Source organism: Scyliorhinus torazame, chromosome 20, assembly GCF_047496885.1.
Source record: "Scyliorhinus torazame isolate Kashiwa2021f chromosome 20, sScyTor2.1, whole genome shotgun sequence".
In the NCBI taxonomy this organism is placed as follows: domain Eukaryota; kingdom Metazoa; phylum Chordata; class Chondrichthyes; order Carcharhiniformes; family Scyliorhinidae; genus Scyliorhinus; species Scyliorhinus torazame.
The window spans coordinates 9,013,349-9,030,666 of record NC_092726.1 but is presented as its reverse complement, the minus strand read 5'-3'; the positions used below and the strand labels follow the sequence as shown (position 1 = coordinate 9,030,666).

The window sequence follows — 17,318 nt, the reverse complement described above, 5'->3', positions numbered from 1 at the left end:
GAATTGCATTGCACCAAATTATATTTTGGAAAAACAATATCAACAAATTCATTGCCAGGAAAATTTGCACCGCGGCAATGTGTAAACTGCATTCGAGGGACATGGCTTGTTTCTGATCGACCGTGCAGAAGCAGAGTGGCATTCTGCTTGACACGAGCACCAAATCAGTATCTGGGGAATTGGGACAAGCAGGGAATCTATTGTTGTCGTCAGCCCTTGCCTCAAACTCTTGAGTCCTGGCCATTGACTTGATGCCCGTCTCTGGCAACAGTCTGAATCCAAATCAGACTGTTATCAGTCTTGACGTGATACCAGATGCCAAGTTGAGTTCTGACCACACTTTAAGGACTTCAGAAAACTGCGACTTCCACCTCTGTCACATTTATCAGCTCTGCCCAAGCTCCCCTTCTGCTGAAATCCTCCCTTGCTGCCCCTCGACTCCGACACCCTGGAGACCAACCTATCATCTTCCACCTTGTACTTATCCAAAACCTTGTTGCCCGGCTCATAACTCTGACCACGTCCTCTCCTTCCGTCCATCCTTGCACTCACTCACCCACGGTGACCTCTTGTGCACAAGCACCTCAGTTTGTAAATTCCTATCCTTGCATTCAATTCTCCGCATAGCTTTGCCGCTCCCTATCTGTAACCTCCTCCAGCTCCAAAGCCTTCTGAGACCCCTTTGCTCCTCCAACTTTGCCCCCTTGCGCATCTCTGACTTTAATCACTCCAACATCAGCAGCCTTGCCTCGGTCCTGAACTGTGGACTTCCCAGTTCTCTACCTGCTTCACCTCTTTTTTTCTTAAGGCTCCCTAAAATCGTCCCATATTTTTTGTCTAATGTCTCCTCGTGTGACTGGATGTCCACTTCTGTTTGCTAGTGTCAGTGGTATGTCAATTATGTTGTTGAGAAGGGGCATTTTTTATTAAGTACACTGAACACATGCAAAGAGAGACCGCTGGGATTGGAATAACAGATAGTACTCCTGTGAAGTACTTCCTGTGGAGTACCTTGGAAGTTAGGTTGAAGATGCTACATAAATCCAAATAATTGGTGTGTGAATCTAATGATACAACTGAGAACTTCAGTTAAATGAAGTAAAATCCAGTTTCACCTTGAGTAGAAAGTGGCAATCGTGATGAGTCGGTCACCATCCCATTCCTGAGATCCTTTCCAGATTCAACCAATCCTTCATATCCATTGCTGAAAAATTTAGACCTGAATATAATTTCTGTCTTGCGTTGTCGATAGTCCAGCTAAGTATTTTCTGCCGATTTTATAAAAATAAAAATTCCCTGAACACTTGAAAAAATATTTTATCAAGATTAAATATAAACCCCTCCTTTCGACATTGGAAGATGCAAAAAAGTGTAATTGCTTTACTGGACGTGTTGGAAACAGAACCCAGAATTTGGAATCTCCGAAGAGAATTTCCAGCAAAAGCATTGGGCTTCATAATGTGCGAATTGTACAACTGTTTTTTGTCTCAGTTTGTATGATGTGAGGTTTTTAACATAGATTAACATAGAATTTGCAGAAGGAGGCCATTCGGCCCATCGAGTCTTCACCGGCTCTTGGAAAGAGCACCCTACCCAAGGTCAACACCTCCACCCGATCCCCATAACCCAGTAACCCCACCCAACACAAAAGCCCGGCCTCAGCCATCCGGTGTCTCTCGAGCACCGGCTGTACTCCTGTACACCGGCCTCTGGGAGTGGTGGCTGTCGACACATGGCAGTAATATTTGTGTCTTTCTTCCCCGGGGTCTCCTGAACTCATTGACTGTCGCATGCGGGCAGTCCCAGAGCTGGAACCACAACTGAGGCACAATGTACCGATCTGTAAAGCAGACCAGTGGAAACGTCCAGTTCGCTTCTACTTGAAATAAACTCCAGGCACGAAGCCCAAGGATTAGGCGGAATCCTGTGCAGGGGTATTTAATAATTAAAATGAGTACAAAACCAAGATCTTGATCTACATTGCACAGCTAAGAGCAGGATGTATCCCCTGGATGTTTGTCAAACGGCCTCCAAACCTGACAACCACCTCCTTGTTTGGTTTGTTTAAAGTTGGGTTTGATATGTTGCATGAGGAATGTGCTTCTGACCTGGCTGTTGTGTTGCCGTATCTTTGCCAGACTTGCCATTGGCTGCCGGCACACCTATTGTTCAGCAATAAAAGAGTGCTGGAGTCGATGGAATGCAATGAAATTCCAGTTGTGCAATGCTGCTTGTAATTATTAATCTTTTATATTGGAATCTTGTGTGCAGGGTGCAAATTTCTCAAGATGGGCTGCTTGACTCAGTGACAAAACTCAGTGACAAAAGACTGCCCAAGTCAGTTCCCTGAACTGAAGGTGAGGTCAGGTGATTTTGCCGCGGGCCGTCGAACAGGGTCAAGGCTGATTTCGGGAGATCCTCGAGCCACAAGGGATTTGGGGGTTTGTGGGCAGCAGACAGGAAAGTAGTGTTGAGGCCACAGTCAGATCTTCTTTCATGGGCACAGCAGGCTCAAATGACCTGATTCTGCTCCTGTTTGAAATTTAAAAAAATACGCAGCTTGTTACACACACTTCGATGGAGAACAGGATTCTGGAATGTACCAGGGGCGGTGACAGCAGAAGGGATGAACCCAGAGCTTCAGCAGACAAGTCGCACAAGAGTGAAACTGGAGACGTGTGCGCTGCAGAGAGCAACAGCCATCACGGGGACCTCCACATAATGGTTTCACCCACTATTAGCAATGATCGGAGCTTCTGTTCTTCTATGCAAGAGAATATGTCACACTGAAAGGTTACTTGGCACAGAAGCATATGATTTAAAAAGAAACTGGTGGGGATAATAATAATAACCTTTTGTTGTCACAAGTATGAAGTTACTGTATGAAGCCCCTTGTCGCCACATTCCGGCGCCTGTTCGGGTAAGCTGGTACGGGAATTGAACCCGCGCTGCTGGCCTTGTGCTGCATCACAAACCGGCTGTCTAGCCCACTGAGCTGAACAAGACAGACAGAATCGATGGAGGGAGAAAGAGTTTGTGTTTTGGGTCGACGACCTTTCGTCAGGACTGGGAAGATGTTCGAGGTGGAACACGTTTTAAACATTTGAAGAGACGGAAAAAGGTGGCAGAGGAGGAAAGGACTAAAGGGAGGGCTGTGAGAATCTAGAACTTGTTATATTTTATCCGTTGCAGTCATGCTTTTTCTAGCCTGGGTTATGGTATATATTTGCTGCAGTAATATCATGAAAGAATCGTGGTTGAGGTATCCAGACTGTCTGCTAACGCTGTAATTAAGAAGCCGTAAAAGATGAGGGCATGATTGAATCTAACCATTTACTTCTTCATATATAGAGGGCTGATGGAATATTGTTCCGATTGCTGGAGGTGTCGTATTCAGCAACCCCTTGCAGGAGGATGTGGGAAGGACCCGTCTAGTGTATTTACCATTCGTAGGGCAGTGACATTTGGGGCAATCACCACAACTGTCATTGTTCACTGTGAGCCTGGAGTTAAAGGAAAGAAAGGGAGATGATGGCTTAGGAGCAGTGTCAGTGGACTGGTTATCGAGAAGCCCAGGCTAATCCTCTGGGGGCATTGGTTCACATCCCACCATGGCAGCTGATGGAGTTCAATTTCAATTAATATAATGTGGAGTTCAAAGCTCGTCTCAGTAATAGTGTCTGCGAAGCTATCACCAATTATTGTAACAGAAGGTGCACTCGTGTCCTTTTGGGAAGGAAATCTGCCGTCCTTACCTGGTCTGGCCGACATGTGACTGCAGACACACAGCAATGTGGTTGAATATGAGCTGCCCTCTGAAATGGCCCGACAAGCCGGTCAGATCAAGGGGCCATTAGGATGAGGAACAAATAAAAACTGGACAGGACTTCAGGCACCAATTACCTGTGTGTGTAGGAAATATTTTGTCTCTTTAATATCTGGGAAGAGCGCTTTAATTCTTCAAAGGCCACACAAACATGTCTTCAGTTCCGCTGTGCCATATGTTCCGTACCCGACAAAGCTCAGAGTGAATGTTGTGGGTCGATGTTCAGTGTTGAATAGCTTGGGCTGAATACCTTCTCTTACGTTCAGTGATCCGTGCCGACAGTCCCACTCTGAAACAAAATATTTTGCATGGGTGTGGAAATGCTTTGCTCCAACGTTGCGCCTGGGAGTGCAAGTCAGGCGGGGAGACTCAGGCTTTTCTCTGAAACAAGCCAGAGAGTGTCCCACCGCTTTACGGAGTAAGTTACATCAGGCCTGACTTTCAATTCAAGAATTGAGACCACAAACACAACGGTGGTTTGAGGGGAGGCTGCCCTTATGCCGATTCTGCAATTGGGTAGAAATGCACTCTTGGACAGAGATGTGTACGTTGCAAAAAATAATTTCATTTGTGCAGTTTCGGCACTGACATTGTCGATATGCGAGAAATGATGAGGTGTGAGGAATGAAGAGAGCGATACCTGACCGACGAGACTTCCTTCGGTTTGTTGGTTTGGCTTTCAAGCTAAGCGAAAGAGGCCCCTCTTGCCCGCCGTGAGTAATAGTGTGGCAGTGTGGAATGTTGAGAATGTCAGCCTGACTGCGGAAGGCACTTTTGAAGTTCATTTCTGAGGAGCAGTTTTATTTTTTCTCAACCCTTGGAAGTTTCAGTCCACCCTCATGTTACTGGAAATTGGGACAAGTCTGGCTAAACTGTGTAAAAATCATAATGTGTCAATATCTTGAATGCCTCCCTGATGTTTCATGTTCTGTTATTTTTCATTCATAGAAACTCACTTGCACAGGGAAGGAATGTTAATCTTTGTACTTGGCCGCTTTCAACACCGGTCCCCCTCTCTTCCTGCTCTATCGGCACTTGAGAACAGGAGATTGAGATGTGTTTTCTGTTTGCAGGAATCTTTGCGTACCTGAACTACCATGTCCCTCGGACCAGGCGGGAGATCCTGGAAACTCTCATTAAGGGACTTCAGCGTCTCGAGTACAGAGGATACGACTCCGCTGGCAAGTGCACTGATTTTGGTTTCCTTGCTGGGAGGGAGGGAGGGAAGGGAGTTGTAAAGTTGGTCACGTGCACCTGCCCTCTGGCAATCCTGGGAGCCCGGGCTGACTGCGTCAGAGTGACATTTCTGTGGGATCATGTAATCAGCCCCCAGCAGTTGGAAAACAAGGTATCATTGAAACTCGCATCTGCAACCTGATCGATCAGAAAACTCCTGGGCAATAAATATTTATGTACAAATTTCAACATCCGAACACTTGAAGGTCGCTTGATGGGGGGAGAGGGAGGCAGTCCAGAGTGAATGCTTTCTACTTGTAATGCTTTTAATTTTTATTTTTGCTCGTCTCTTCCCTCCCGTTTCATAGAAGAAAACATTCAAAAATGTTAGATTGTTTTTGTCTTCAAAAATGAACTTGGCCATTCCGCTGTCCCCAACACCCCGGTGATCTTGGCTGACATGGAGCATCTTTGAACTATAGAACACACAGTGCAGAAGGAGGCCATTCGGCCCATCAAGTCTGCACCGACCCACTTAAGCCCTCACTTCCACCCTATCCCCGTAACCCAATAACCCCTCCTCACCTTTTTAGTCAGTAAGGGCAATTTAGGTGGCCAATCCACCTAACCTGCACGTCTTTGGACTGTGGGAGGAAACCGGAGGAAACGCACGCAGACACGGGGAGAATGTGCAGACTCCGCACAGACAGTGACCCAGCAGGGAATCGAACCCGGGACACTGGCGCTGTAAAGCCACAGTGCTAGCCACTGGTGCTACCATGCTTTGAGGGGAACTTCAGAAACAGTGGAGCGAGAGAGAGGACAGAAATACAACTTCATACCAGCCTGGAAATTACCCCACAGTTACAAAATCCCAAACAAAAAGACTGCAGGCAAAGGAGAGAGAGGAGAGGATGCTGGTGGTGGTTGTGGGGGGGGGAAGACTTCTTGAGTTCTTCAAATCTTAAATTACCATTTGCTTCTTGTCCTTTCTTCAGACTCGGCTGCTTTCGAGTTTCTTTTCTATCGATTTCTCCAACGTATTCCCTTTTTACCCTTCCCCTTCCAGGTGTTGGGATCGATGGTGGAAATGACAAGAACTGGGAAAACAATGCCCGCCAGATCCATCTGATCAAGAAGAGCGGCAAGGTCAAAGCGCTGGAAGACGAAATTGAAAGTAGGTGTTTGGGTGCGTGACGGGCAGCTCGCTCAGTGGCAGCTTGATCTGCACAAAACTATCTGGCCAGTGTAGTGAGCAACGAGGAACGGTGATCACCCACTCGACCGCAGGACCAGCCCAAACAGTTTGTTGGCCGAACCCGACGGGAGACGTGGTCGATTTAGGTTGTCAGTTACTTATCCTCAATGCCATCCGATCTGATTGTCTTCCTATTTCTTCTGAAGTGGGTCTTTCTGCCCACCCCTTTTGATGTGGACAGTCGTCGAGACATCCCCGGGCTAACCTGGTGGCCCATTCTTAACAGGTAGCGCACAGCAGCATTGGCTGAAGTCAGGGGACGGAGCCTGCCTGCTCGTGGAAGTTAGAAAATGCCTCCCAAGACGAAGGCAAGAGGTTAAACGTTCCTGCTGTTTGGCACGCTCTCGTAAGTGCATATTGGCGGAAGGAGTCAAAGGTGTTTGAGCTGATACATTTACAGTTTGGTGTAGGAGTTGCCATAATTCTGCATGACTTTCTTGCATTGAGAAAGAAGAATGGGATATGATCCTGAGGGAACTGGGCAGGGTGGATGCTGAAAGGGTGCTTCGCCTGTGGGAGAGACGAGAACTAGTTTAAAAATAAAGGGATCTCCCATTTAAGACGGCGACGACGCAAATGTTTTCTCGCGGAGGGACGCGAGTCTTTGGGACTCTCTTTTCCCCAGACAGTGGTGGAGACAGGATCATTGACCATATTTAAGCCTGACGTAGACTGATAGAATATTTAAGGGTACAGGTGGGAGGCGGATTGTGGAGTTGAGGCCATAATCAGGTCAGCCACGACCTGACTGAACGGTGGAGCAGGCTCGAGGGGTAATGGCCTCCTCCGGCACCTGACTCGTGATGTTACTGAACCACACGTGACAACAGCAATAGACTTCAAAAGTACTTCATTGTCTGTCGCGTGCTTTGAAATGCCCAGTGCTTGCGAAAAGCTGTCTGTGAATACAAGTCTCTGGATTTTTTTACCTTCATACGGAGTGAAGAACATAGAACATACAGTGCAGAAGGAGGCCATTCGGCCCACCAAGTCTGCACTGACCCACTTAAGCCCTCACTTCCACCCTATCCCTGTGACCCAATAACCTCTCCTAATCTTTTTGGCCACTAAGGGCAATTTATCATGGCCAATCCACCTAACCTGCACGTCTTTGGACTGTGGGAGGAAACCAAATCACTTGGAGAAAACCCACGCACACGGGGAGAACGTGCAGACTCCGCACAGACAGTGACCCAGCAGGGAATCGAACCCGGGACACTGGCGCTGTGAAGCCACAGTGCTATCCACTTGTGCTACCGTGCTGCCCAATGAAGAGGAATCACAATTCACTCCCCAGTATCTGTTGAGTCACCTTGGTGTTAATTGTAGTTTCTGGGGGGGGGGTGCAAGAAACGGCCCTCGGCTGCCTTTCCCGATTAACGAGTGAGTCTCGGCAGAAACCGTCAATGTGTGGATACCAGATAAGGGCAGGATCTGTCCCGGGGTTTAAATCTGTGATGAGTTTAATTGCAATGCTGATGCACAGTAGAATGGTACACGCACAAGGTATCGAAGAACTGCTGCCGGCTACACCTCCGACAGGGAGGGATCAAATTGGGATGAGATTCGGATATTAAAAAGCTTAATTGCCAAAATAAATATTCTCATTATTAAGTGAGGAACTTGAGTAGATTATTTCCCGAAGCATTTGACCTGAAAGCCAGGATAGAAGGTGCACCAGCTGATTGCGGGCATGACGAAGCAAGAAATAGAAATAAGTTGAGATGCAGGGATATCTTGAAATGATCGAGGCAGGAATCTGATGAAAGGATTCACACGACCAGGCATACGACGTACGTAAAATCCACATCTTGCGTAAATCTTATTCTGCGCTGAGAACTCCGCTTTAAATACAAGAATGGAGTTTTCCCCTCTCTCTTTCCCAGTTGTGAATCCCGACAAGATCAAGAGGACATGTTACAATTCTGAGACTAAGTGTTGGCGCACCCTGGAGTGGGCGCGCCAACGTGAGTCAGAAAGACCACTTCGGGATATGCCCGGGGGTTGGGAGTTGAGGTGCAAGTGGATGAAGGGAGTAATAACAGAAATGCTGGGAATAGTCAGCAGATCTGGCAGTGACCCCGAAGAGAAAAACGGAGTTAACAGGGCGGGTCACGACAACGGTTAAAAGGAGCATTTTTACTGTCAGAATAATGCAACACAGAAGGAGGCCATTGTGACCTTCGACTCGTGTCCCATTTTCCAATAGTTTTTCCTTCGCGTACACAGGCAAACCTCAAAGAATTTGCTCAAATACAGAGCAGTGAACATTTGAAATGGCCACCTAGGTTGTTCAGTGAAAGCCACAGTATTGGACCTTTCCAAACGATACTTAAATGAACTCATTGGGTTGCATGTTTTCCTGTATTTAGGATGGATCAGCTGAATAACTTGCACGTCGATTTTGTGAATGTGGATTGAAAATTCGCTGCTCGGAAGTGTATGAGAGCAGCACTGGGAAAACCAGATACATGTGTGGACTGGGGAAACTGGCAAACCATCTCTAACCCATGTTCCCCACTCCAATCCCCAATGCTGTCCCATTGTTCTTCCTGCCCACTGCTATTAATTATATTCAAGGCACATCAGTGCTTTTTATTATGCAGATAATAACCTTTATTATTGTCCCAAGCCGGCTTACATGAACACAGCATTGAAGTTACTGTGAAAAGCCCCTAGTCGCCACATTCCGGCGCCTGTTCGGGTACACAGAGGGAGAATTCAGAATGTCCAATTCACCTAACAAGCACGTCTTTTGGGACGTGTGGGAGGAAACCGGAGCACCCGGAGAAAACCCACGCAGACACGGGGAGAATGTGCAGACTCCACCCAGACCGTGACCCAAGCCGGGAATTGAACCTGGCACCCTGGAGCTGTGAAGCGACAGTGCTACCCACTGTGCTACCATGCCGCCATCAAACAGAACGAATATCAAAATAAAAGTTTAGACCATGCAGAGCACGTGATAAAAGTTTAATACCTGATAGACCCATGATTGACTGATGGAGCCGGTGAAATTGCAGATTATCCAGCATGATAAGAGATCTCTTTGAAACACAAAATATCTCTGAATCTGGCAGAGAATGCTCCACTGCAGAGTAACCAACCTGGCTGGGTTGAGACACAGTTTAGTCAGAACTAATCTTCCAGTACCCCTGCTGAGCAATGAGTCATCAACACAGATTACATTTTACTATAAATCGTAGGTAAGCATTCAGAATGCTCTCTGCAGTTTGTGTTCCCAGAAGGAGAGAGACCCCTGCCCTGAACAGCTATGTATGTCTCTTCCTCAAACTTGTTTATACTGAAGCCGGGCCGTATTCCTTCTCGCTCTCATGGTGGTCAAAACAGAGGCTTTGAGGCTGTTAACATTTTGGTTTTCTGAGGAACAGCAGCTTACGATATGTGAAGGAATTAGCTGTCAATGATCTTGACTGTCGCAATGCCTAATCCTTTCCAGAGCAAGATTCCATAGATTTTGACATTGATTTCAAAGTGCATCTCGGCATCGCTCACACCCGTTGGGCAACCCACGGTGTCCCGAGTTCCGTCAACAGCCACCCACATCGGTCTGACAAGAACAATGGTAAGTTCTGACCCGTTTGGTCAATAGTCTTTTGGGGGACACTGTTGTGAGAGCTGACGTGAGAGGCTTGGGAATATGGTAAGAAATGGATTTGCCTCGGTTTCTCTTTTCAAGTCACAAAAGCAAACATTTCTGTGTCTTGGCGAGAGAAGACTCCCTTCTGTCACTGTGTATCGAGACCCAGAGCCACTCTTGAGGTTAGGACAGATCGTCCTTCTCCATCGATGTGGTTAACGGAGACTCAACAGTTTTTCTGTCCCTTCAAACCATGTTCCATATTTATGTCGCTGTCAGTACTCTGAAGACTTGGTGCAGACCGGGAGCTGCGTCCATTGTGACACCTGACATCGTGACACGTGACTGATTTTCCTCTGTTACTGGCCTGTTCTCATTTGGGGGAAAATGTGTTTCGTCGTAAATCCTGCGATATTTAATTTGGGTAATGTTCGACTCATGATTTCTTGTCCAGCAGTTAACATCGTTCCACAAAACAGTTCTTGGCTTCAATTGAAAAATTTCAAATTCACCTCTCCCCAATTCAGCTCCTCCTATCTGATTTTCACCATCCCGGGTGAAGTCATGAACCTTAAAGCTCCCATGTCCTCTTGAAACGAAGGCAGAAGTGGCAGGTGTCCAGCTCTCCCGGTAGTCACCTGCAGCAATTGGTAACAGAAAAACTGGGGTTGGATGTTAAGCTTCTCGAACCTGTTGGATCATTCAGTGAAATCAATGTTGATTTGTATCTCAGTTTCACCCCGTTGGACTTGGCTAGCGACCATCAATTGCCCTCGGGTTTGAAGTGATCAGCTGAGCGAGCATCTGTTGCTTGCACTGGGGGAGCGTTCCGCATGCTGATCTCCCTCTGTTTGAAGACCCATTCCTTAATTTACCTCCCAAAATACCTGTTCCCTTTTCGCAGTCACCCCTCCAGCCCCCGGAAAAATTGTTCATCTCTACCTACCCTATCAATTGCTTTCAAAATGGTAAAATGGTCCGATCGCCATTTCCATTTGCATATCCTAGTTTATGTCTCCCCACAGCCTAACCCTTTGAATCATGATAAGATTCTGCTGAAGCCAGTAAGTCCTTTCCCGGGTACTGTGGGCAGAACGGCACAGAGCACTCCAGTTGTGGTCCAACCACTTGAGCAAAACCTCCGCCCTTTTATGTCCCAGTCCTCTGTTTATGAAGTCTAGCTTTCCATTCATCACTGCATTTCAGCTAAGATGTGCATGACCCCCTACAATCTCTTTGGACTGTTCCTTTTGGTTTCTGAAAAATTAAGCAACACTACCCCTTTTTGGGGTCTAAAGTTGGCCGTGTTTAAGTCCATCTGCCACAGTTGTCTTCTCGCTGAATTAGCTATGGTCTCTTGGGCTGCAATGTCATCAGCTTGACGTGTTTTCTGACGTAGACTGATAGAATATTTAAGGGTACAGGTGGGAGGGTGTTTTCTGAATAACTCATAAGAGTGAGCAGTTGAAGGCCCAGTTCAGATCCTTGGGCGTCGTCACCAGTCATTTCCTTTCATTTTGAGTACACAAACTTTTCCCCGCTTTGTGCTCCCATTCAACCCATCTCCTCACCAGGTCAATCTTTTTCCTCCAACTCTGTGAACCCTGATTTTTCTTGATTGAATGCCTTCCAGAAATTCATGTAAACGAGATGCATCGATGTCTTCCTCCCTCTCTCTCTCTCTCTCTCTCCAGCTTGTGTTCAAGCCCATCCATTAGTCATGATTTACTTTTTTAATCCATGTTGACTCTCTCTCATATCATCTGAAATTTCTCGAAATGCTGAATCACTCTGCCCTTAATTTGATTCCAAGTACTTCCTGCAATAAATGTTGGCAGCCCCCCAATTTCCTGGTTTCCATCTCAACGTTTCAAAACAATTAAGTTGACAGAAACGACTCGTGTTGACGTAACGCTTGTATTCTTTACTTTCAGAGTTCATCGTTATTCACAATGGCATCATTACAAACTACAAGGACCTGAGGAAATTCCTGGTGCGTACACATAGAATTATTACTGATAGGCATGGCTTCATTCGTGTTTATTGACTGGGGGCGAGTGTGTGCTCGTTAAGGGGATGGCAGCACAAAGACCACGTTGCTGAGCCAATAACCCAGAGGCCTGGGCTAAGGCTGCGGAGACGTGCAAATAATCACAAAATCACCAGATTGTTGTCAAAAAAACCCCATCCGGTTCGGAAATGTCCCACAGTGAAGGAAATCTGCCATGCTCGTCCGGCCTGGCCGACACGTGACCCCAGACCCACGGCGGTGCATTTCACTCCTAACCGAGTGTGAAACGGTCTGACACCGTTGACAGCGACTCACCGCTCCTTGCTCAAGTGGCAATTGGGGATGGACAGTAAACGCTGGCCTCGCCAGCAAAGCTCGTATCCCAAGGAAGAGCAGGGGGGAAGAAATTCTCCCCCCACCACCATCACTTCGACTGTTCCTATTTAACCCAGGTGACTGCTTACATGGGGCGAACAATGTCGACCATTTCCCATTTGCCACGGGCACCGACTCCCGCAAAAGAAACCTTAATTTTCCGAAGACGATCTGAACCACCTCACACTTAAAACACCAAGTGAAGAACTTGCCAGTTCACACTCCACCCTTAAAATGACCTTCCCAGGGCCTCAGTCCAGTCATTATGATGTATACACCCTGGTAGCAATCTGAGTCTTAATCCTCATTGTACATTTGGCCCTCACGTCACATTACACGTTGCGGTGGAGCCCAGATTACTGACCGAGCAGAGAGGGGATTGTCCTGTCATCGTTCCGTCATTGCAGTGTACCGCAGTGACCAGGAAGCTGTGCTTCGTGACTCGTGTTTGAACTTGGGCAAAAAGCCACTGCAGTAGCCAGCAAATCTACAGAGATAATAGAACACGCGCAGTCTGTTTGCACTGTATACTGTGGAGTAAATGCTGGGTCGCCGATGATGAAAAATGAAATGGAAAATGACGAACATTTGTGTCAGCTTCTCCAACTACCTCTCCCTCTTTCTCACAGGAAAGCAAAGGCTATGAGTTTGAATCGGACACTGACACTGAATCCATCGCAAAGCTAGTCAAGTACATGTTTGACAATCGCGAGAGCGACGACATCAGCTTCGCCACCCTTGTGGAGAGAGTCATTCAGCAACTGGTAACATATTAGTCTACTTTTTTTTTTCTTGTGGTTGGGGAAAGTCGGGTGAAGGCGTGCAATAGTGTCTTTGGACCTAAGGAAGCCAGTCTAATCTAGCCTTCCAGATCTCCCAACAGATTCCTTACCTGCTTCCCAGACACATGACCCTCCACCATACTTCCAAATAGGAATTTTTCCCGATCTTTATTGAGCTCTGATACAATTTTCTGTTTTCAACAACACCTGCTCTTGCAATATTCCCCTTTGCTTTTTAAACATCGTGCTTTAAAATCACTACGGTCTGTTGATACTTCCCGCGCTTTCTAGCAAAGTACATTCAAATTTTCTTTCCTGCACAGTACTTGCCCCTTTTAAAATATTTATTTCTCTTCTCCATCTGTCTTTTTCTTTGCCTACTCCCCTCATTGTCTTCTCCACGTCTCATTGTCACTGTTTTACTCTTGCTGGCTGTATCTTCACCGTAAGAGCCAGAAGTGGGGATGTTCATCGAGTATATCGTTTTCAGCCCCGTTCGCAACTTCTCAGATACTGAAGCAATCCTTCTCTATATGCATCAAGACATAGACAGCATCCAGGTTTGAGCTGAGAAGCATTTGTGACACAAGTGGCAGGAAGTGACCATCTCCAGCAAGAGAGAACCAAACTCATCTCCCCTTGGCATTCAGTGGCATTGCCATCACTGAATCCCCCATCATTAACATTCTCGGGGTGACGATTGATTAGAATCTGAACTGGACTCACCATATAAAGGCTGTGGAGAGTAACTCCCCTCCTGACTCCCCAAAGCCTGTTCACCATCTACAAGGCACAAGTCATGGTTGTGATGGAATATTCCCCACTTGCCTGGATGAGTGCGGCTCCAGCAACACTTGAGAAGCTCGACACCATCCAGGACAAAGCCCCACTTGATTGTCACTCCATCCACCACCTTCAACGTTCATTCCCATCTCGTTGAGGAAGCACGGCATCTACAAGATGCACTTTAGCGACTCACCAAGGCTTCAGCAGCATCAACCGAAACCATGAACTCTACCGCCCAGAAAGACGGGAGCAGCAGCCACATGGGGACATCCACCTGCTGGTTTCTCTGTAAATCACACACCATTGGACTTCTAAATAGTTCACAGTTGCTTGGGTGTCAGAGGCCCTTCCTAACATGGCTTTGGTTGTGTACATGGGCTGCAGCGGTTCAGGAAAGCAGCTCACCTCCACCACCTTCCAAAATCGTCCTTTTATTTTTTGGGAAAAGAATTGTCCTGAGGCGGGGGCTGAAATGCACGCTGGCTCCTGTTGCCCTGTGCATCTGGCAGTCTCCACACAGGTGCCATCTCCCTTATCACCTGTCGCGTTCTGCTCACCTAACCCTCAGAACCTTTAGTCTGTCTCCCTGTTTTGCCACTTCACATGACCAAATAGCTGAGTGCAGTAGGCCATTCGGCCCTTCGAGTATAGAACATAGAACGATACAGCGCAGTACAGGCCCTTCGGCCCACGATGTTGCACCGAAACAAAAGCCATCTAACCTACACTGTGCCATTATCATCCATATGTTTATCCAATAAACTTTTAAATGCCCTCAATGTTGGCGAGTTCACTACTGTTGCAGGTAGGGCATTCCACGGCCTCACTACTCTTTGCGTAAAGAACCTAGCTCTGACCTCTGTCCTATATCTATTACCCCTCAGTTTAAAGCTATGTCCCCTCGTGCCAGCCATTTCCATCCGCGGGAGAAGGCTCTCACTGACCACCCTATCTAACCCCCTGATCATGCGGCATCATTCTTTGAAACTATTTCCTACCATCACAGTCACTGATCAGAACCTACTCTTGTGACATCCTGGTGGTTTAAATGTACCACTTTTCGCTTTGCAAATTGTCAAACGTGAGTCAGTGTTAGCACTTATCTCTGAAGCTTCAGTGCGAGTTCAAATAGCACTCCGGAGGCAAGCACGTCATCTGGGATGATACCTTCAGTGTGTTACCGAAAGAGTAACGCTTCATTCGTAGTCTATTTGGGGAGATAATAAATCAAAGTTCCGCCTGCCTGCTGAGGGGAACATGGAAGATAGCAGCACACGTCAGTGAAAAGCAGAGGAATTCTCCTGGTGTCCTTCAGCCAAGAGTAACTCGTTATTCCTCGCGGTGCTGGTGGTGGGACCTTGCGATGCATAAATTTGCTGCTGGATTCTCACACAAAGTAACATTTATAAATTGTGCGTGATCGATAAATTGCATCGCGACATCCTGTGGATGTAAAAGATCGACAGAAATGCAACCTCTTTTTTTCCCCAGTGGTTGGAAACCGCTCAGAAAGGGTGAGAGAACAGAGTGGTGGATGTGGATTGATCTTTTATTTTGCTCCCAACTCAAGGGGCTTGCTCAAACTCAACAACCTTGATATTTGTTTCTACCAAAATGTGTACGTTGTTTAACATTGCAGCTACCATGAAGGGCAACTCGGTAACACAGTTGTTAGCACAGTTGCTTCACAGCTCCAGGATCCCAGGTTCGATTCCCGTCTTGGGTCACTGTCTGTGCGGAGTCTCTCGCTCTCCCCGTGTCTGCGTGGGTTTCCTCCGGGTGCTCCAGTTTCCTCCCACAGTCCAAAGATGTGCAGGTTAGATGGATTGGCCATGATAAATTGCCCTTGGTGTCCAAAATGATTGGGTGGGGTTACGGGGATAGGGTGGAGGTGTGGGCTTGGGTAGGGTGCTCTTTCCAAGGGCCGGTGCAGAATCGATGGGCCAAATGGCCTCCTGCACTGTAAATTCTATCATTCTATGTTACAAGGTCTTGAGTGTGGTGTGAGCAGGAGATCTTGAAATCTTAGCGACTGCACAGCAGATGAAATGAGCGCTGACTGTACTGCAGTTGCAACAGGCCAAAAGCATGATTGGAAACCAATTTTTTCTTGCAAGCTATGAAAAGAATACTTGCACTGTCAGTTTCATTGTGCAGGCCAGCTGTCTGATGTTCATGTGCTGTACCTTGAATATTTGTCTTGCGCACACAGCCTGGGTGCACTTAAAGTCTGTGGCGAGTTAATGTATTGGTTTATTATACTGTTGTCAGTCCTTCTGAAACATGAGAGCAGGAGGAGGCCATTCAGCCCTTCGAACCTGCTCTGCCATTCATTCTGTTCCTGATCATCCAACTCAACAGCCTAATCCCGCTTTCCCCCCCCCCCCCCCATATCCTTTGATCCCCTTCACCCCAAGTGCTGTATCTAACTGCATCTTGAAAGCATGCAATGCTTTGGCCTCAACTGGTTTCTGTGGTAACTAGTTCCACAGGCCGAAAACTCTCTGGGTGAAGAAATCACTCCTCATCTTTGTACGAAATGGTCCACCCCGTATCCTCAGACTGTGACCCCTGGCTCTGGACACCCTCCACCATCGGGAACATCCCTCCTGCATCTACCCTGTCCAGTCCTGTAAGAATTTTAGAGGTTTCTCTGAGATCCCCCCTTCTGCAGTGTTTTAACGTGGGGTTGGTAATAAGTTCAGGACAATTCACCTGATATACTATGTCCCCCTCCAATCTTCACATAAAAATTGCGATTCGTGGACCTCTCTACCGTGTGGTATAAAATCTGAATGGTGTTGGAAAGTGCTGACGTGGAAGTAGCCAACACGTGCCACAGCAAGAAGAAAATCAGAATTTAATGTAAATTTTTCATGTTACTCTAAGATCTAAGCCAGGGTGCTTCATGACAGCACGGCACTGATCCAGTGTCAGGGATTCGTCGGACATTCCTGAGCGACTTGAACGTGCCTCGTCAGCTTTGTGGTGAGATTGGAACCCCTCGATTGGAATACTGCCCTGACCTGCTCAGAGAGGTTTCCAACTTCCTCCACTTCCTTGGATACTGTGTTTGTCATGCCGTGAGCACAAAGCCTACTTTGTGTAACATTTTTAATACGCAGCACCACCCAAAACCTCCTGCTGAACCCAGTTAGCTCCCCAAGGGACAGGATCATTTGGATTGCATCCTTTGGGTGTAACTCTTTGTCAACTTGGAAGAGAAAAAGTGCAGGCTGTGTGATTTTAGCCAGTTACTGTTTTTGATTTTGATTGAGCTAGATGGCGATGCCTGCTCTTAACCCTGATCCAAGCACGTGTTTTTTTTAAATATAGGAAGGTGCATTTGCTCTGGTGTTGAAGAGTGTCCACTACCCAGGCGAAGCTGTTTGCACCAGGTATGTAGATTGGAACGTTATGGCCATGCTGTATTTTTCTCTGCTGCTTGAAGGTACCAGTAATCCAACAGATTCTGTATATTACACGTTTAGTATTCTCTTTCC

General features: G+C 47.0%; 1 protein-coding gene across 1 annotated transcript in view; it reads left to right on the top strand.

Moving 5' to 3' along the window:
- Positions 1 to 17,318, top strand: part of LOC140396854 (glutamine--fructose-6-phosphate aminotransferase [isomerizing] 1) — a 59,828-nt gene that overhangs the window by 6,747 nt on the left and 35,763 nt on the right. The window contains exons 2-7 of the mRNA XM_072485632.1: positions 4,900 to 5,007; positions 6,072 to 6,179; positions 9,721 to 9,846; positions 11,796 to 11,854; positions 12,877 to 13,011; positions 17,152 to 17,213. Of these exons, the coding sequence (XP_072341733.1) occupies positions 4,900 to 5,007; positions 6,072 to 6,179; positions 9,721 to 9,846; positions 11,796 to 11,854; positions 12,877 to 13,011; positions 17,152 to 17,213 (598 nt within the window). The remainder of the gene's footprint in view (positions 1 to 4,899; positions 5,008 to 6,071; positions 6,180 to 9,720; positions 9,847 to 11,795; positions 11,855 to 12,876; positions 13,012 to 17,151; positions 17,214 to 17,318) is intronic.